At 30.5% G+C, this 21857-nt stretch overlaps 2 protein-coding genes across 4 annotated transcripts; one reads left to right on the plus strand and one right to left on the minus strand.

Annotated features, from left to right (window-relative positions):
* Positions 1–924: 924 nt before the first annotated feature.
* On the minus strand, positions 925–13315 carry ana (anachronism). 3 transcript variants are annotated; one of them, XM_070638329.1, is made up of 7 exons: positions 13282–13315; positions 4515–4648; positions 4317–4425; positions 4077–4183; positions 3803–4003; positions 2549–2648; positions 925–2477 (listed from the first exon to the last, which is right to left on the minus strand). In XM_070638329.1, the coding sequence occupies exons 1-7, from the start codon at positions 13296–13298 to the stop codon at positions 2207–2209; spliced, it is 939 nt and encodes a 312-aa protein (XP_070494430.1). In that variant the 5' UTR covers positions 13299–13315; the 3' UTR covers positions 925–2206. The 3 variants fall into 3 exon arrangements, with proteins under 3 accessions (XP_070494430.1, XP_070494428.1, XP_070494429.1); XM_070638327.1 differs by lacking the exon at positions 13282–13315 and adding an exon at positions 9830–10629; XM_070638328.1 differs by lacking the exon at positions 13282–13315 and adding an exon at positions 9830–10629 and having other exon boundaries at positions 2315–2477; positions 3807–4003.
* Positions 13316–15861: 2546 nt separating this feature from the next.
* Positions 15862–20002, plus strand: Vps11 (vacuolar protein sorting 11). Its single transcript, XM_070638363.1, has 6 exons — positions 15862–15963; positions 16121–16179; positions 16243–16311; positions 16370–16543; positions 16601–19460; positions 19522–20002. The coding sequence occupies exons 2-6, from the start codon at positions 16171–16173 to the stop codon at positions 19590–19592; spliced, it is 3183 nt and encodes a 1060-aa protein (XP_070494464.1). The 5' UTR covers positions 15862–15963; positions 16121–16170; the 3' UTR covers positions 19593–20002.
* Positions 20003–21857: the final 1855 nt, after the last annotated feature.

The raw sequence follows: 21857 nt of genomic DNA on the forward strand, positions 1-21857 counted from the left end.
TTAATTTTTTTTTTTATTGTTCATCTATGATAATTATAATTATTTTCAAGGACATGAAATGAGCAGACATCTTTTACTATTTTTTTTTTGATTTAAGTAATACATAATTTATTAATTAAGGAACTAATTTTCAGCTCTATTCAGCAGTTGTCAAGTTATGATGCCTAATTTGTTTAGATTATAATGGACACAGTTTGGAACTTTGTGGCAATACAAAGAAAAAATAGAAGATCTGTAAATGACATTTATTATGTAATCGCCAATAAAGTGGTTGTTCGTTGAGGCAGTTGCATGATAGCTGGATTGTATCATTGGGAATCGTACATTAATTACCAACTCGGCAATTTTGCCTTCATTAGAATCTTTTTTAGATTACTGTTCTTTACATTTAAATCGTGTCTTAATATAGGCATTTCACTTGAATTTTTTTCTAATTCAGATATGTTTGTGTAATTTCTCATGATATTAATGCTTTTTGATTTTAATTTATTTTGTCCAAGACAGGGTTGTCCAAACTATAACACAATTTGGTTCAAGAAATATTTTCCAGACACCATATTCAACAGATGTCGAAGTCGACTAAGATTTTGTATGACAAAGTCGACTTGAGTCGACATCGAGATCTGTTAATTATTATACTGCGACAAACAATTTGACAACATTGATCTAAAATAATTTAGTGATTTTTATATAATCCTGAAGCAACTAGTAATTCGATTTAAATAAAAAATTGACAACTTATAGAAAATAAATTTAACATGAATTGGAGCTTGCTTTTAAGCTATTGGTTTTTAATTGTTCAAATATTATATATTCAATAAAATTCCAATCTGACGTATTAAAAAGTTAAGCAAAGTTAAGTTAATTTTTTTAATTTGCAAAAATTCGATATTATTTTAAATAGTACTTGATAATGGATTTAGGATTTTATAAAAGTCATTTTCTTGTTCATTTTGAAGTAATTTATGTACTTGCTCGTACCAAATGTTTATTATTTATCAATATCTATACATTTTTGTATGTGACTTAGAGTTGTTTTCATATCCGTTATTCTTTTGAATGTAAAAGTAATAAGGATTTATTCATGAGCATACAATCATGCATAGAATTTCATGTATTTCTATTATACATCAATCCTTAAATTAATTCAAATTCATGATTTACAATTATTTAATTTATCTCATGGGAATCATTCACATATGACGTTCACAATTTAGAGCAAATAATCATCTGAAGATGTTCAATTTATTTTTGTAAAGTATAGATTATCGAAAATTATAATTTATCATTCCATGTCCTTTGTGAACGACTCCAGAGTTTATTCATTAAAATATTAAGACGTATTACATTCTAAAAATATTGTTTCTATTAATTTTTAAATAAATTAAAAGTTAAGAAACTAAATCTTCACTAATATCTTATTTCCAAAAAAAGTCAATGCCTAATGAAACGGACGAAGATTTAAAAGGTCGTTCATTTATTACTTAACTCTTTCTTTCAGTTCCAACTTTTTTTTATTGAACTACAAACAAACTCGAGCAGCACAAAGCAGCGAGCTTTGCTGTTCGAGCAAATTTTCGTTTAAGCCACAAACGTAAAAATTGAACGACCCCTAGCATAAAAATTAATTGCAAAATATTGTTGAGTAATATTTACTTTTAAAACTATTTACAAAAGAAGTTCATTTCCAATTCTGCCTACTCTTGTAAGAGAGCTGCAAGTGAAAAAATTGCTAAATGGTCTCATAATTTTGAATGAAAATTTTAGTTGATTCTTGCGAATTATAGTTAGAGGCCATTGGTCTTGAATATTCTAAAATGGCCCCTTTATGTAAAAACCGAAAAATTTCATAATTAGCATGTTTTGATTTTTTAATGTGTATTCTATCCTGAGGAATGATATCTTCTAAAAATATTATTAGATGATTTTCTTTTTAAATAATTTGTAAATAATTAAGACATCTACGGAGTATTCAGAATTTATAGAAATGAACATTAATGAGATTCATAGGAAGATTCAAATTAAACTCATTGTACTTATGGTATATAGTCTGTAAATGATGCATTTTAAAGGTCGCTGTTGTTTCAACATTATTTTGAGGAAGAAACCAGACCCAAGACAAAGTGATTCTCATATGTTAACAAAGGGAAACATCTTAAAAATACTTATATGTGACCTAAATTATTAAAAATGCATAACATATTTTTTATGTCTCGCCAGTCGTACTGTTCTCGTCCCGATGCATGTGTTCTTTTCTTTTGTGGAATTTGTTTTTCAAAAGCGTTGTTTTATTTTCATTATGAACATGATGCTTATGATGATTCTCATGTCGAATGTGTCGTTGCGGTCGATTATTTTGAGCAGGTTGATCTTGTTGAATATCATTGTTATTGTTACGTTTATTGTTATTTTTTGATCCTAAATAGTTGTTTTCATAGATTGGTGGTGTCGAAGAGATAATATCTAATCTCGGGTTACTGGAAGGTTTTATTAAATTATATAGATTAATTATGAGACAAAATCATTAATAAAATGAAGGTAGACTTACTTATACATTTGTTGGAATCCTTTAACAAGAGTATCGGAGTCTGATCCTGTTTCGTGCTTGACGAGGAATTTGAAGGCGCCCCATGGGAGGATTGGAGCATCTGTGTGAAAAAGAAGAATTAGAAATTAAGTAACAAATTCATTTTGGATATTCGTGAGAAAATTTAATTCATATAAAATGAAAATTGAATCCAAATCAAAACAAATATTGCACAATCATCAATGGAATGAATGGAAAAATGAGATTAATAAAATCAAAATAACAAAATAAAAACAAAGCATCATCTTTTCATGCATGTGAGTATTATTGGAAGTGAAAATAAAACACACGAAAACGAAACAACAAAATATCATATTTAAAGCTGTTAGTCTGCCACAACTTCCAAACCTCCTTCGCCTATTTCGTATTTCAATTCACTTCATTATTTTTTGATGACTCAATTAAATTTTGTTAAATAAAATTACATCGCGGCTCCCGCCAGAAATATGTTTGTTTTTTTTGCTATTCACATGTTTTTAATTTCGGGAAAAGAGCGAATTTGATCCGCTGTCATATATATATACATATATGGATATATACATATTTAAAAGTAAGAATGGATAGAAAGAGGAGCAAAAAAAAATTATTTCCCGAGGGTGACTAAAGTCAATTCAATATTGAAGAAAAGAGTTTATGAAATTGGATCTATGTAGAGAGAGATATGGACTTTGAATGAAACTGTATATAGTTTATTTTACAACCTCAACACACCTACTTACAAGGAAGTATTGTGGAGTTTCGAGAGAAGAGAACTAAACTGTTTTTGTGAATGGATGGGTTAATGAATGAATGAGTAAATGAATGAAAGGGAAAGAAGTAAGACATGTTCTATTTAGAAGCGTAATGACGCAATTAAGTAGAAATTGTATTATGTCCGGTATTCCAGTAATTTCAGATTTCATAACCTTTTTAAAATTCTTATTCTTTCGTGAAGTCCGTCGTAAATAATTTTTTTTTTCGTCGCTTCTAATTTCGCGGAATGTTTCAAATGTATTTCGTCAGAAAATGTTTGTCTCGACATTAATTTGATGCTCAAAATGCTTTTTTTCGCATTGCTATTGAAATATTTACGATTGAATACATGTTTTGGTTGTTTGTTTGTAGATATACATGACTTTTGATGGAAATAAAATGAATGGCGTTTATATGATTTAATTGATTCAATTAAAGGGCATTGTGTTAATAAAAAAAAACATCGAAAATCCACACTCTTACCTGCCTGATCGCAACTTTGTAGCCTAAAATGCTCTCGTGCATCTAATGGCTGATCATTTTCATCAAAAATTTCCACAGCGATACCATGATTGTTTTTGGCTTGATCCCAAAATGAAAGTGTTCCTAATGCATCAACCTCAACCCATCCAACAAATGAAGCTTGAATCACTCTTGTAAAAATAATCTTCTTAGTGATTTCCTCTGAGGACAGAAATTATGAAAATTAGTTAAAATTATGAAAATTATTTTTATTTCAAGTCACGAAAGCACTTACTTCGTTTACGAATATAAACAGAGACACTAAGGGTGTACATCTTATTTTGCATCATATCACATTCATTTGACACAGACACATCTTCATCCTTTTTGATTTTGTAAAGTCTGTTGAATAATTATTGAGAAAAATATGTAAATGCATGAAAATTGCAAGTCGCATGGGACCAGACATGGTTATTAAAATATCATGCAGCAGCTCTTGTTAAGTTGCTATGCAGCTCTTTTCATTAAAACATACCTTATCGTTGAAGAAAGGACGTTGTAACGTCTGTAGATTGGCTTAAACATAATATTCCATGTTGGGGTATCAAACCATTTTGTAATATTCATGTGTCGTGGAATTTCACCTAGAAAATATTTAAATACGTCATCAGATTCCATGTCTCTAGAATACATAATAATGATTGTCAAAGATAAAATTAAGAGTGACACCTACAAGCAGCCGCAAATGCATATTCAAATTGTGGTTTCTCAAATTTCATTGCTGATACTTGTTGCTCAGGCTCCGAATTACGTAATGTTGCTTCTAATTCTGATTGAATTTTCAGCAGACGGTAATTTTCTTCATTGCTAGACGGATAAAAAAATAGACAGAAGAGAAAAAAAATTCATGATAAGTCAAGGATAAATTCCAATGGAAATATTTAACAGCCAGATGCATCATCACTTTCATTCTTGCCTCATGCGAAGAGAGAAAAAAAATTCTCACAATCAAATATTCACTCCTGTGCATAGTCTCAGCGAATAGAATCTATGATGATGATTTTTTTTATTAAAATACATAATAAAACAGAAACAGCGGCTAGACACGATAATAATAAGTGACAATGATTTAACGGATACTTTTTTTTATAATCGAGTATTTTTACGCTCTCCAGACTGCAGACATCACTTGCCATCTAAAGAATGTTTATTTTTTCTCTCACTCGTTCTATTATCGTGTATGTCTACCAGCGTTTCTTCTATAAGAAGGAAAAGAAAAATAAAACTTCCTATTTGAGTCATTCGTTGCTAAAAATGCATGCTCTACCTCATTGCTGAGCAGATTTTTTTGCATTATAAAGCACACAAAGTGATGTGATTTGACTTCAATCAGTTGAATCTGTGAGTCATTTTTTAGAAACCCATAAGGCATTCCCGAACAGCATAATGTGTTTGCGAGAGCATCGGTGCCATGTTAACGGTAAGACGCGAAATTGCCATTTGTGAGAAATAAGGAGTCATGTGTCTGGCTGCAATAAGTCGACCGCATATCTACTATTAAACTTGAAATTTGTTAGACTTTTCCTGTCGGCTACCTGTCCCTATATTCCCTGTATTTCTTGACAAGTTACATAAATGTCAGGTTTATAACAAGACATATGGTCGACTAATCTTAGGACGTTCTTCATGGATAGTTTATTTTGAAGAATAAAGAATTTACTGTGTTCCTGATGCAAAAAAATCTAAATCATTTCGACCAATAAATGAGGTTCCAAGAAAATCTTCAAATATATTCTTAATAAATCTAAATATATTTTGCGCCATAAATCCAAATTTTATGCTAAAATTCATACTTGTTCTTCCTTTTATGATTTCTTCTTTTCATCTCATTTTGTACTTTTTTATCAGTCTTTATCAGTGTCTCTTTCCCTTACTCTGACTCCTATTCAATCTTCAGTATGTAAAAACATTAGTATGCTGTATAGACATTGCATGGGCAAACGAAAAAAGATATTCAGTACCAAAATTTACTTTTAAATATTCTCAACAAAGCGATTGATAAGCAAAAGAGCAGTAGGAGCAGCAGCACATAACCAACTAAGTGATTCACGTGTGTGCAATCATTTTTTTCAGACTCGATTCGATGCATAAATGCATTAAGTAATAATAAAAAAAGAAGTGTACACGAAAAATGCATTTTAATATGGCAAGAAAGGGCATGTTCTAGCGAACAGAAATGTACTTTTAATTTTACTGTCTGGCATTTATTCTTTTTTCGTCTTATTTCATGAAAAAAAAAAAAAAATGTATAAAAAAGTTAAGTTCATAATGCATAAAAAATAAATATAATTTAAGGAAAGGATGCAATTGCAATTCATTACATTTTATATGCATGAATGTACTGAGGCTCTGAGGTTTACCATTTTTGTACAATGCACATTCATTGTACTTAGAATGCATAAAAAAAGGAGGAAAAAGAGCGAAGAAATTCAAATATAGTTTAAGACAATAAGCAGTAGCACCACTAAAGAAGGAGGAATCGTTAAAAAAAGACGAAAAAAAATGGAATAAAAAGAAAAAATTCAATTTGCCACTGTGCACTTTAACTTCACGAGAAGTAATGGGACACTGAAAATTTAAGGCAGACACATTGATGAATAAGAATGAGAAGAAATTATTCACAAGTAATAACAAAAACAAACCATAAAAATTACAATGCATTTAAAGTGCTCTTTATGTATGCACTTTAATTTTTTCAGATTTTTTTTGGTAAGAAAGCATTAATGCATTTATGTTGCATTTTCAGAAATGATGGAACATTAATCATGCCATCTTTTTAATGTTTTTATTTTCTTTTCGTTCATGAATGTACTGTCTGGTTGGTAAATTTATACAAATAAATTTTTTTTTTTTGGGAGATACCTTTGTTCCCGTGGTGGTTATTTCAATTTTTATTTATTTTTAAGAATAAGAATTATGTGTAGGCATATAAAGTTTGGTAAGTAAGTAAAAAAAAATTTATGAAGTCGACTTCTTTTTTCCCAAACCAAAGAAAATTTTTTTTTATTTCTTCTTCGCGAGTCAAAATCTGCATACATTTCCTGCTCCTTCCAGACGCTCTGACTTCTCTCTCATGTCTACTTTATCATTCATTCTTCTTCTCATTGCTTCATTGCCTTGTAAAAATATCTATACATAACAATATAACATTTATCGTCGTCTGCCCCAAAATGTGTCATGCAAGCTGATGCATTTAAATGACAAAATGAAAAAAAAAAATATAATAATAAATGTCCAATGGAGGAGGAACGGAGGAAATAAGAGAAGAGACAGCATTACACTGACTTCATATCACAGTGGAGGTTTATAGGGCAGTTCTGTAATGAAGTTTGCAACATTCACTTTGTACGGTTGGATTGCTTGTCAGGGGTACATAATGTTAAGGTTTAATATTTTTGGTATTTCTTGGAATGGAACTCGATTCTAAACTAACAATCTGCTATGAACACTTTACCTCCAAAGCAAATAGTCATAACATTCCTACTTTTGAGTTTTGAATGTATTGAGTGACTCCATGATAATTAGCAATCACATACTATTAAATATGTAGTTCATGCAAAATTAATGCTTAAACAGCGTAAAGTATCACTGACCATTACAACATTAAATGCGTTTCTAAGAATTCAATTCAATAACTTTACTGCTCGCTTATCATCGTACATAACGAAGGAACATAAAAAGAAGATTATGGAGAGAATTTCACAGACAACCATGGCAAAACTGTCAAGTTCAAGTTCATGCAATTTTTTTTTTTATTTTATGTACATTTCATGCACATTCAATTGAAGCGTATAGTGAGTAAGTAAGTACAGTGTATTGTATGTAACACAGTCTGGAGTTCTGCGACGAAAAAAATATGTATAACAACATAGGAAAGTAAAGAAGAAAAGGAAAAAGGGCAATTGCGCTCAACAGGTTACTCCGTTTTAATGTTTTCATTAAAATATCATTATTCGGACATATAATTATTTCAAGGGCATTTCACGACTGACGGAATGCACTATTTTTTGTGATTTGACAAAAATATGATTGTCGTTCTAGTCAAGTCCGTTGATCTAAGCGCAATTTTTTTAATACTAGACTCAACACTAAAGTTTCTAATGAATCAATTGAAAAATGTCACAGTCAGCATAAAAAGCAGTATTTTTGAAGCATTAGAATGAAGTAGAAGAGACATAGAAATAGTTTAATTGGCATCTCTTGGAAAGACACTTGGCATAATCAAGAAAATATGCAAGTAATGAAGAAGAAAATATTTTGCATAGTACGTCAATTTTATCTAAGCTATACATATACATAAAATGCCTGGAATGCATGCTTTTGCATCAAGATGTCTGAGAAAAGTCTAAGTAGCATTCGCTTCATCATATGGACTTATTTTCTAGACAGTAAGTTATTAATTTTTAATTGCCGCTTCTGGTATCGTCATAGATTTTCATTCATGTCTTTATGGTGCAATTTCATTTCTTAGTCAAGCTTTGATTTCAATTTCATTTTGTTTGAGGATTCGTCGTTTGTAACTTGAAATGCCTCAAAATATTTCCTCCACAAGAATTAAATTTCAATAGAATTAAAAAATTATTTTTTTATGGGTAGATGATCGTTTGAGAATTCAGGATTTTTGTTTCATTGTATTACATAATCGAGATCGTATTGTTTGAGACCAAAGAAATTTAAAAGTGAGAACTTTCAGTTAAGGGTTTTCGACACTGGATCGCGATCGAGACATCTCAAGATTGTCTGAATTTTTGGAAATCAGAAACCTAGAACCTATACCTCCAACATTCTAGATTTTAGTTTCAAATATACACAATTGACTAAAATATTTACAAAATTTTGTTATTGTTTTGACACTGAACTAGACTATACTGGAAGTAGTGGAAATTGTTATGACATTGTTTCACGTTTTAACGATCGCTATTTTGTGTCCCCAAGAAACTTGATATAAATTTTTAAATTCTTTTGTAAAGTGATAGAATTACAAATTATTAAAAAATTAATGAAAGTAAAACAATTCTATAATGCTTGATTTTTTCCAGATAATTATGAAAAAGTTCTACGACAACATAAAAATATTAAGTTTTGAGGTTATTGATAATTATATTTAAAATGGATATCCAGAAAAGCACACGGCGTAAAAATGGCGAAAAATCGCCAGGCGCCAGGTCGACGTGATTTAGACTTTGGCCAATATTTGACTAGAGAACCTTGCTCTGAATTGTGTTTAGATATTTCGCATAGATTATGACGTGAATTTTCACAATTGAAAACTAGACTTGAATATACATAAGATTTAATTTTTGAAAATCAAAAATCGAAAAACTTATTTGAATTATTAAATAGCTGTAGGAATTGGATTTAAAAAATAATAAAACTGATAAATAAGAAATTAAAATGATTTTTGTAAGAAAATGTTTAATTTGTTCCTCTTTTTTTAGCAGAACTCGAAGTCGATTCGGATTTTTAATGGGGAAGTAGGATCGATCAAATATAGAATTATAGTCAACTTCGAGCTGTGTCATAAATTTCTTATTCTGATTTTTAGTTTTATCAAAATTTAGGTCTATCAAATATTTAATTAAGGATTAAATTCAGGGTTGCAACAAAAAATTTAAAAGAGTTAAGCTTATAAAAAATATTATTTTTTTCGTTCACTAATTTTCTAAAAAAATCCAATCAGGACTAAATTTTTAGTGATTTACTTAAAAACTGTCTAACAAGAATTACAAAATTGAAATTTTCCGGAAAATTCTTCACGGAAATCATAAGAAAAATATGAATATTTATTTTCATAAAATCAAAAACATTTGTAGTCAATCAAATTTGACAGAAAAATGCGAGGATGAGATGAACTCGTTCCATAAAATTGCATCATCAGAAATGAAAAATGTGGAATAAAAAGTGAAAATTTCCGAAGATAATTTCGTATTAATGGAAAATTGAGTCTAACTCATATAGGTTTTGCTAAAAATATTAACACGCACTTACTCTTGTGAAATTGGTGCCGTTGATGTAGATGACGATATGACTTCATAACGATTTTTGTCATTTTCGATATTATTTCGATGTCTTAATCGTTCTTGTTGTTCACGAATTTGATCAACGTTCAATTGGCTTCTTCGTAAAATATTTGACACATCAGGACTCACATTAGTTAGATCAACATAAAGTTTTTGCATATCTGGATAAGCCGTCACTTCATCACTAACAACTGTCTGCGAATTTTCATTATTGTTTATATTATTATTGTTATTTTTATTAACTGGAGTTGCCACAATAATTTTTAATGTAATAATTGTCAAAATTATAGACGAAATTTTAATTTCCATTTTGTCGTCAATTTTCAATTTTTTTTCCTTCAATGAAATTTTTTATTTCTTTTTTTCAAATTCACAGCAAACTTTAGATCTATTAAAAAATTATTTTAGTTCTTTGTCGATCAGAACTTTTAATTTTTCCAACTCTCTTTCCCAAAGACTCAAGTATAACTAATAGCTTGGCCGTTTTTCCTTCTTGGAGAATATATTGTGTAAATGTATTATTATTAGAGAGGCAAACACAGAACAAACACTCATGCAATTGCTTATGTTGCTTGCTTGACACGACGGATTCGATCGTCGTATTTAATGAGAAGAAAAACTTTCGGGAAGGAAAAATAACGTAAGAATTTTACACAAGTAGCCAGTTGTATGCTAAAGCTTTTCTTCTGCTTTTCTTTTCACTTCTTTTTGGATTTTTTTTTATTTATTTTTTTTTTTTAAATATAATGTCTACGAACGTTCTTTTAAACTTGTTTCGTGAAAACTGAATGATACAGTTTCAATACGGCTTGTCTCTTTTTATATGTAATTGCCCTCCCATTTGAATCTCTGCCGTTTATTTTTTGTGCTGTTTAAATTATTTATAAGGAATAAATTTGGTTCTTTTTTTTGATCTAAGCAAAATATCGTCGCGGTTTAAAATGAAAATTTAAATAAATATTTTATTCCACATTTTTTTTCTTCTCCTTTTCTATGTTTTATTTTTAAAACCATCGATTAAATCTGTTTCAAGCTATTAGTCATTTCACATACAACTCATATGTTAGCATATATGCATGAGTTGAAGACAGAATCTATTTTTCAAATTATTCTAATTTAGAATTTTAGACGCGAAGTAGACTATGCGATGATCTGCGATGTACTGAGTATGATTACACACATGCCTTTATTATCGTCAACTTTATTCATTGAAGTTATTAGCGCATCTTGTGTGCAATAAAGATAATATAAGCGATCAGTTTGACTTGTGTCAGGTGCCTTACTTTTCACTGTTGAATGTTTGTTCTTAAATATTTATTAATGTCGAATGTCTGAGATAATGAAACCGAGTGGAACAGACTGCGATTAGTCGACTCAATGTCTAGTAAAAAAGTTGACACATTATGACAAGCTCTACGAATATAAAGTTTTTGATTAGACTGGACTTGACATGAGGCTCATCGCAGTCTGTTCCACTTGTTAAAGGAGACTAATCGTTACAAATCAAAATTATTTTACACCAAAAGAATTCACTTTGCCCTCTGGATTATACAGTATTCTGAAGACTTGAATGACAATATCGCCATCTGTAGCATCGCTGGTTAGGAACCGAATATCTATTTGAAAAATGTACACTTGCCATTAAATATTGTAAGGCTAATGTATTATCTTTGGTAAGAAATAATACTTACTTCCTTATCAAATGTATTAGGATATAGAAGTGATGTAATACAAGGAAAGATTCGCTTAGTACGTCCAACATTTAGGGGCAATCATAAAGCTATGTGACAAAATAATTATGTTAATTATTATTTTGCATCAATGATTTGGGATCGGAATCATTTTTAAGAAATCAAATTTTAAGTTCCTAAAGTGCGTCTTAACATTTTCTACCGAGTTTAAGGTTTCACTTTATAATTTTATTTCTCAGTAGTGCAATATGATAGTTCTCTTATATTATCCGGTAGTTCGCTCGCTCACTCGCTCATAATATAAGAGATAGATAAACAGATAGTTGAAAAGAATGAATAGTAAAATGATGGCATTTTATTATAGTAAGTAGCTATTGTGATCTATTGAATGAAAAAAAATGAGCGCAAATGTCTAGTCGTATAATTTAGAAGCCTAGACAGGCCTCAATGAAATAAAAGGAAATGGCACACGTTCTGAATGAATCTTATCACTCATCATCAATTATTGTGATTCCTTTTCTTTAAATTGCCTCTTGAAATTTGTTTTGGGGCTGTTTGAATATTATGGATCACCCCTTACTTTAACAAAATTTTCTTAGGCATGAATAGCTGGTTGAGGAATGTCTTACTATAAATTTTCTTAAATGTCCCTTTTGACAGCTATGCAATGTTTCCAAAAGTCCCTATCATCATACTAATTTTCCGTAATTTAAGGATGACTCTTTAAAAACATAAGTTGAATAGGAATTTAGATTCCTGTAGTGACATTAAAAATTAGAATAAATTTATTTCCGAGTGCGTTGAACTGATGTAAATAAATTAACTAATAAAAAGATTATTTTTATCCACGAGCAAAATTCTATTCCTTTTGACAGCCGAAAAAAATCACGTACTTTAGAAGTCTCATATCAAATTTAATGGATAGTACGCTTGTCCTCTATTGAGGTGTTTGACTTTCAAAGTCTATTGTATTTTTTATTTCTATTATATTATCAATTCTAATCTCTTCAATCTCGCTTGTTTGTCTGTCTAGAAAATTTAAAATTAAAATAAAAAACTTCAATTTTAGATTTTGTTTAAATTAAATTTTTTTGGGAACGAAGAAGTTTTTCATGATGTCCATATTTGACTACATAAATTGCTAAATGAGAAGATCAAAGCATATGCGTATGTCTATAATGGAAATTATATTGAGAAAATATTTAACATATGGAAATACTTCTTTCCTCTCTCTTTAAAATTCTTTCTTATTATTTAAGTGTCAACGATTTGATTTATTTGACCATATTCCAGAGATTCCATTTTCGCATAAGATTTCGTCTATTGACTCGTTTGAATTGTAAAATAAATTTAGTCTATTTGCAACAAAAATCCATGGATACTGAGGTTACTTTGTATCATGCAAATTTTCGTGTCTGTTTTTATCGAATTGATATGATCTGATTTCTAAATATGCGCAAATGTTCAGGCAGTCTACAGATAATCAATTGTAAATTCTGTCAAATTTTATGTGTACATCCATAAGATTTTATGGATAAAATATAATTTCAATAATCTGATTAGATTCATGATTTCTTCATTAACTACTGATTAATTTACTTAATAAAGTCATTTAAAAAGCACATCCATTCGATTTTCAACACCTTCTTAATTTCTCACAAAGTCAGTTCAGAAGATTTGATGAAAAAGTTTTTGGAGAATATTTGAAGTTTCCTTAATAGTATATTACCTGCAATCGCTGACCATGCTGCTAGATGAGTTGACGAGTTGTTTAGATACTTCTTAGACATTTCAAGTCTTGTATAAACTGGTAAATCCTTAAAATTTTCACTTAACTATGTTGAGGCACTTGAAAAATTTTCCGATTTAAATATTTGAATAATTTACACATCATTTACACATCAAATTTTAAAATCAAAATTTCCGTTATCACAGAATTCCAAAATATTCCTAATTTCAATCTTTACATAGCCCAATGTAATGATGCGGTTATTAAACGGCAACAACTTAATAAATCAGTTCTAGAAATTATCACTGCAAACTGCGCATCTTGTATAATTTTTCAGAAATATCGTACTCTTTAACAGTCATATGAATGAAGAATTGAAAGCAAAGCAGTTGACAACTCACCAGAATAATCAAACTTTAAATGAAGATGAGACAAAAAGAGGAAACCAAAAAAGATGAATAACCAAAAAGAGAAGGAATAAAAAGATTCTTCACACATAATACATAATTAATGTGAATCTTCTCATTCTATTATCTCGACTTCTTTCTCTCTCATTTTATTCCTAAAAATAAGAAACAATGTCATGCAAATGTTTTGAAAATCACAAATTGGATAATCGTTTTGCGCATGAAAAAGAATTTGACCCAATTGTCTAACTCAAAACAATTCAGGAACATTATATAGGCTAGACTGACTAGCGAATCCATCGTCTGACTCCTCTCTCGATGCTTTTGAAGGTTGTTCGGTATGATAAATGTGCAGGCATTAGTCTTCGGGGGTTTGTTTTTGTCGACAAGGGAAATCTGCATACGACAAATGCAGACAAAACAATTTTAGAGGCTTTGTCAGTGGTGTAGTAAGGGATTTTGGTGACTGAGGAATGTTTAGGGTTTAGGTCGCAGCATGCATAATCGTTCCTGATTACACTACTGAATACAATGAGTAATGATCAAATGCACATGGTCTGGATATGCAGATGGGAATTTATAGCCGTGAAATGATTCTAATGTTTAATGCATTTAACGGTTGAGACACGAGGCGCTACTGATGGATTCTTTTTGTTTAATTCAATGCCTGTTCGAGAGCTTAATTTGATAAACGATAAGCCCAGACAATATTATGCAATTCTGTTTTATTTTCGTAAATTATTTTCTCTCTCGTCGTCTTTTGTTCGTGCCTCTTTTTTTGGAAACATTGTTTTCTTTCCTGTGCAATCAATCCTTACAACATTCGTCTCGCCTTTTATCATATTCTTTTCTGTTTGATTTAAATGATTATTTGGTAACGAGAATGCAAAACTGTAAGAACAAGGAAAGAAGAAATGAGAATTGCAATTGATTCATTTATGATGATGCACGTGCTACGTCTCGCACAGGTTTTCGTTTTTCATAATGAAATATGCTTTTTTTTGTGATTTTTATTATTTGATTCTACTGTCTCCTTTCTTCTCAATACTTTTTTTGCACTTTTTTGGTCATAACATCATCATAAAAGAAGACAACAAGATACCTTTAATTGAGCGTTATACATTCATTTGCAGTTTATACATAAACTTGCCTTCTTGACATATTATGTGTGGTGTCTGAATGAGTATGAGGCAAAAATGGAAAACTACATTAGTTGGAGGCGAGACATGTAAGATGCATTTGCAGACTTTTCGACGTTTAAACATATGGTTTTATTTTCAATTTTTCCTTCTTCTCCCTTTTCTTGCTGTGGCTTTTAAAGAAACATTAACTTAATTTTTTCTTTCTTCTCTTACTCTTACATCGCGAGAAGGATTTTTAAATTATGATGCAGGCTAATGTTATGTGCTCATCAAGAATCTTTTGCTTCATTAAATTTTCGCACATAATTAGCAGCATAAATTTATCATGCATCTTTTGATTAATGCTTTGCAGCTCTTTATATCTCTTTATATCCCCAATATCTGATTACTTTAATTCCCTATTGTATGAAAATCCTCTACTTCTAAAAATTCCAAATACCTATTGATGGACGTCATTTATGAATAATTTATTATCTTAGTTTCTATGTAATTCCTTTACTATGCTTTGCGACAGACTTTTGTGTTGCGACACAATCTCAGGTGTCTTGGAAAAAGTTGGGCGACAAACTAGAAATCAAAAATTTTAAATTGAAGTGCAACAGAACTGAAAATCCCAATTATTTCATTTGAAAGGCTATTGATGATTCAAGTTTGAGGAATGAATAAACATCGTTAAAGAACTAATCGTTAAAGAACACAAAAACGTTCAATTAAATATTGAACGGTAAGAAAAAATTTAAAATCTTGTACTATAAATTTATTGTGTCTTGACTAAATAATTTTCAAACTGGACTTATCCACTTAAAAATGACAGAAATTAGGGGAAGATTTAAAATTATTTTTTTCAGGTAGGAGCAATAGTATCGAGATACAGCAAGCTTTTGCTATTTGCTGTAAGCACCAAAATAGTTTTTAGTGATAAATCTTTTTATAACGGGTAAAATTTTTTCAAAATAAAGCTTTGAAATCTCAGTTCGTTATTAAGAAGGTGTAATGCAACGGCTAAAGAAATTTCAAACACAGTTTCAACCCTGCAAAATAAATGTAAACATTGAAAATTGAAATTTCCGATTCAACAATAATTAATTAATAAACAAAGTTAGAAAGTGAATTGGACCATCTAAATATAAATTGTAAGTTAATTTATGACTGTGTCATCATTGTGACATCAAAATCAGTGAAATTAGTGAAAAGTGTTCAAAATTGAATAATTGTTTTGATAAAATTATTTTATATTCTTTAATTCCATCAAATATCTGACTAATTCGTAACATCCAACAACTTTAATAGCATAAACAAAAGGAACTTTTTTCAATAGACAAGAAAATATAAGATACAAGATGCTAGAGGTAGTTTTATTTAAATAAATCATTTTCTTATCAATTTGATGACTCATTTTTATTAATTTACAGTGGAGGAAATTTAATTTTTTTGAATTAAAGCAATATGGTGATCAAGATACATTCTCAAACATCTTATCGGTAAATTATACAATATTTAATTTATTCTTCATCCTAAATTTATTCTTTTTGTTCACAGGATTCAGATATTGTATGTTCAACTTCAGGAAGCAGTCAAATAATCTTGGGAGATACTAGTGGATTTATTCATGTGTTTCCAAAGAATTTCCGTGATTCCTATTCATTTAAAGCCCATAACACAATATCTCACTGTGAGCTGTCATCACAAAATAATCTGCTTGTTACTTTAGGTGTAAGTAGCTTCAAAGGATGTAATTAATGTGATCTTATAATGGATATCTTTCTATAGACCGACGAAACTGCAGATTCACTTCCAGAGTTCAAAGTATGGAATTTAAATAAATTAAACAAATCAGTTCCAGCGTGCATCCGAAATGTAAAGACGAATTTACAGCGTGCAACAGCATTAGCAGTTTCTGAAAATGGACAGAACTTGGCGATTGGATTCGAGAGAGGAAACGTAACTCTCTATAAAGGAGACATTTCACGTGATAAAGCAAAGAATGTCAAAAATTTAACATTTGGTACGGCATCCATTAAAGGAATTACATTTAAGCAAGTTGGGAAAATATCACACATGTTTGTTTGTTCTGATTCTGGAGTATATCTATACACCATACATAGTCGAGATAAAGAGATTAAGAACGTGCTAGACACTAATGGTCCAAATATTGCAACAAACTGTTGCTGGTTACAACAATCGAGTAATTCTGAAGGATATTTTATGGTCGGTCGAGACGATGCTATTTATTGCTATACACCTGAAGGACGTGCTCCATGTTATGCATTCGAAGGTAGAAAAGTACTAATACGATGGTTCCGAAATCATCTATTAATGGTGACATGTCCTATTATGGAAAATCCTTTACAAACCAAACCATATACATTGACAGTAATTGATGTCAACAATCGATTTATTGTGTTTACAACGCAAACGGAAGTTATATCGTCAGTGTTTGTTGAGTTTGGAACGTGCTTTGTATTGACAAAGAATAAGATTATGTATCATCTTGATGAAAAAGATCTTCAAAGTAAATTGCAGTCTCTCTATAAGAAGAATATGTATGACACTGCTGTAAAAATAGCTAAAAATAATCAATATGATGCTGAAGGCTTGTCAGACATTTTTAAGAATTATGGTGATCATTTATATACAAAAGGAAACTTTTCGAGTGCTGTTGAACAGTATATTAAGACAATTGGATATTTAGAACCTTCTTATGTCATTCGACGCTTTCTTGATTCTCGACATACACAATATTTGACTGATTATCTCCAAAGTATCCATAAGGAAGGCAAAGCATCGACTGATCATACAACATTATTATTAAATTGCTTTACACGCCTAGATAGAATTGATGAGCTTAAATCATTCCTTGAAAATTATCGACAAAATCACTTTGATATTGATGTTGCAATTAGTGTTTGTAGGAAATCATGCATAGATCAAGCATTAAAGTTAGCTAAATTTAATGAGAAGCATAATCACGCCATTAGTATCATGATTGAGGATCTTAAAGAATACGAAAATGTTGTTGAATATTTAAGTAAGCTGTCATACGATGATGCTGAGAAGAACATCATGAAATATGGAAGCTTATTAATGGATCATGTCCCTCAAAAGATGATTATTCTCCTCAAAAAGCTTTGTACTGATTATGTCGCAAAAAAATGTGATGAGTCTACCTTAAAGGAACAAGAAGATCAAGACATATTTACAATTAATTACCGAAATGGAGGTTTTATGGACGATAGAGAACAAGCAACTCCTGAGGATTTTATTCACTTGTTTAGTGATTCTAAGCAGTTGATTGACTACATTGAGTACTTGATTAGAAATCTCCCAACATCCTCAAACTTTTTATACAATTCACTTATTGAGCATTATTTAATGTTGTGGAAAATGTCACAAAATCCATCAAATGAACGAGCTGGTCTTGAACAACGATTAGTGGAACTGATTAAAAATTACAGTCAGTTTTACGATGGTAATCATGTGCTTGTTTTGTGTCAGACATATGAATTTTGGCTTGGTGCTATGCTGATTTATGAAGAGAAAAAATTATACAATTTAATTGTGCGACACTATTTGAATACTAAGGACTTTCCAAGCTTATATACTTTATGTAAACGATTAGGAACAACAGATTCATCAATTTGGCTTGCGACTTTAAATGGTCTCAAGTCATGCAATCAAGTTCCATCATCATTTCTACAAGAAACTTTACAAGTTATTGCTAGTGAGAAGCTTCAGTCGCCACTTCAAGTGCTGAATGTATTGACATCAATTGATAATGGACCAAATTTATCGACTGTCCGCAGCTACTTTATGCAAATATTCCAAAAAGAAGATGACTTTATTCGTAAAGATCGAGAATCGGCTGAAAAGTATCATTCAGAATCTGAGGAACTAAAGAACAATATTGACACAATTAATAAAGAAGCAATAGAATTTCGTAGCAGTTTATGTGATGCTTGTCATCAACAATTAAGCTTTCCATCGATTTTCTTCCTGTGCAAGCACTCTTTTCATATGGATTGTATAAGAAGCTTCTCTGAAACTGAAAAGGATTGTATGGTCTGTAGGAAAAAGAACAGTCAATTACTTGACATGATGCATGTCCAAAATGAAAGTAGGAATAAGAATCATGTATTTCAAGAAAAGCTTGAGAGCACACATGAACAATTTTCTGTTATTGCTGAATATTTCTCGCATGGCTTATTCAATAAAATTGTGCTGTTATCAGACGATGAGGATGAGACTCGAGAAAGACTTGAAGATATTAATATCAGTCGAAAGAATTTACCGGCACGTCAAGTTGACAAGCCACTTCCAAATATATCTGAAGCGAAGATGCGATTAGAGGAAAATTTACGAACAAATGTTGAGCATAAGCCTCAAATGTCAGAAGGTCGTATGAGATTACAAGAACAAAGCTATAAACCAAGCAAACCAGTTGAACGTCAACAAGTTCCACCGAAAAAGGTTCCATTGCCAACACAGCAGCCGCCTCAACGAGAAAAACAAGAAATTAAGGCAGCATATCCAATAACAAACAATCCATTTGACGATGAGTCGGATGATGATAAAAATCCGTTTAAGGATGATGTTAATTATGATGACAAGCTTAATCCCTTTGCTGATACAGGTAAGCTTCCTTCTTCATTCGTAACTAATGGCTTTTTTCATATATCTTATTTTCATAACAGATGAAGCAGAAGAAGTGATTGTTAAGTCGCCGCCAATTTCCTCAAATCCATTTGACGAAGATGATGACTGAACGGAATCAACTATTAATTGCAAAAAATAATCAATATTTGCTTATTTTATAGTCAATGATATTTAATACTTTATTATTTTCCAATTTCTTTCTCACTGATATTAATGGAATGTGTAAGGCTTCAAAGTGTTTATTGCTCTAAAACTTTGACTTTAATTGATATATTAGTTCCGAATATACACAATTTAATTAGTTATTCATGTGCGATATGTTCTTAATTAAACATTTTGTATTCCATAAAATGAATCGCTATATCTATAAAAGTGGAGATTCATATTGGTATATAGTGAATAAATGCATACCCAAAAGTATATCGTTAGTAATGTATAAAGAAGCATGTAAAAGTCATTTGTTGCAAATGATGCGAATATCCAAAATAAAATTATGAATGATTGTATAACTAACCAGGATATTATGAGTTTTGGACGTTTCTAGAATTGAAATTAGAAGAATTTAGGTACGGCATTAATGAAAGTGTGATATTAAGTCTTACATGAATTGTTCCACATACAAGTGCTAATGAGCTCATGAAGCTTAATGCTTGAAGACTTATGTATATAATTAGGATCGTAACCACAACTTTAAGACACAAAAAAATAATTTAATTAAGTTCTGTCAGTTCCAAAAAAGTTATATCCATTACCATTCTTCCATTTCTCCAAAAATGTTGCTATCCGGACGCTATCAAAGTCCTCCTTTTCATAGAATGAGGACGTCAAATTATCATAATTCAATAAAAAGCTTCCAATGATCAGAACGAGTGTGAAACTGAGAAATGAGTATATGCTGCCCAGCACTATTGCAAAGTTTGATAATCTCACACACATGCAGCATTTTTCCACCTTAATCATAATTTATCTGTAGCTTCAAATTTTCTTAAAAAATAATTTCACTAAAAATATTTCAAAATTGCACATAATCGAGCGAAATACTAAAGCAAACTAAATAAGTGTACACCGTACAAATATCGATTCTTTTACTTGTTTATAAACGTAAATGGAAGGAACTTTCCTCTGACTCATTCACTTTCAATAGTATTTGCTTCCTTTACTCCTCTCTTCTTCCTTCTCCTTCATACTTTTGAATCGATAAATTCACATGTTGGTTTTCCACAACATTTTTGCTGTTATGACAGGCAAGTGCCGCTCCCTCAAGTCAACTCATATTACAAAGAATGCTCATTGAAGCCACAAAGACTATCATAAATTTCTTTTTAAGTGTTTTATTATCTACTGTGATTTGATAATCGTAGCTTATTGCCATTTTTAACATTCGTTCTTCTATTGTTTTCGGGATTTTTGTGGAGCATAAAAGAGTAAGCTCGCTGGATCTCTTTCAGTATGTGTATATAAGTGATTGAATCTGTGTTGTTATTTAGCATCTTGAAGCAAATGACTAGGGTCGTTAAGATACTGTATAATATAAAGTCTTATGACCCTTACTTGGTATTGATAGAGCAGCTTCAGGCCAGGGATATCAGCTTATAAGAGGTCATTGATCACATTTGATATATACGGCCAGGTTAGTAAGGAAATATGATCTTTACTCAAATTATGATCGCTACCATAAACGAAATTTGTTAGTAAGAAACATATTCGAACATACCCTAACAGGCAGTTAGTATGCTTTCATGTTACAAAAAGTCCACTACGATACCTAAAAGCAGTCTCTTTGCCTGTTAAGGATATTTAAATTATAAGTCGAACTTTGATGCGCGACACATCAGTGTCACACCACTGTGACGCAACCCGATCTCACGTGTGTCACGAAATTTTTGACGCACGAAACATGCAACATTTAAATTTTTCACCAAAATTGATTTTTGCTTGTCGCGAATTATTTTTAAACTTTGACAACCACTGCCATGCAACTGTTGTATACACATATTTTCCATGTTTATGTCGATTTGACTTAGTTTCTTTTATACTTCTATAGCAGTGTTTCTTCTTTAGGTTTTACGAGCTGAGAAATGAAAGAACTGAAAAGGAACCACAAAATTAAAAGGCATAATATATTTTTGCAATAAGTATTTCAATATAAAATAAACATTTTTATTATAATTAGTTTTTCGTGTCGTTCTACAATTACAACTTGTTTTATGTCATTAAAATTTAATTATGGAGCAAAAACATTTTCGCCAATGTAGGTAATAAATTAAAGAGTTTCTTTTATATCATATAATAAATTTATTTAGAATAGTAGCAGACAATTTATTCACTTTATTTTCATGCTAAATTTCTAATAACGAATTCATTTTTTAAGAAC

This window comes from Chironomus tepperi, unplaced genomic scaffold (assembly GCF_022539635.2).
Source record: "Chironomus tepperi strain 1889 unplaced genomic scaffold, CSIRO-AGI_Ctep_v1 contig_172, whole genome shotgun sequence".
In the NCBI taxonomy this organism is placed as follows: domain Eukaryota; kingdom Metazoa; phylum Arthropoda; class Insecta; order Diptera; family Chironomidae; genus Chironomus; species Chironomus tepperi.

What these genes read in the sequence shown, in the direction of transcription:
- ana (XM_070638327.1), bottom strand. Translation starts at nt 10,170, where the DNA reads ATGGAAATTAAAATTTCGTCTATAATTTTGACAATTATTACATTAAAA. An exon ending in ACGGCACCAATTTCACAAGA is followed by an intron (nt 4,649 to 9,829) that starts GTAAGTGCGTGT and finishes TTATCCGTCTAG; the next exon opens with CAATGAAGAAAATTACCGTC. An exon ending in GTCCTTTCTTCAACGATAAG is followed by an intron (nt 4,184 to 4,316) that starts GTATGTTTTAAT and finishes ATTATTCAACAG; the next exon opens with ACTTTACAAAATCAAAAAGG.
- Vps11 (XM_070638363.1), top strand. An exon ending in ATCTGCTTGTTACTTTAGGT is followed by an intron (nt 16,544 to 16,600) that starts GTAAGTAGCTTC and finishes ATCTTTCTATAG; the next exon opens with ACCGACGAAACTGCAGATTC. An exon ending in TAATCCCTTTGCTGATACAG is followed by an intron (nt 19,461 to 19,521) that starts GTAAGCTTCCTT and finishes TTTTCATAACAG; the next exon opens with ATGAAGCAGAAGAAGTGATT.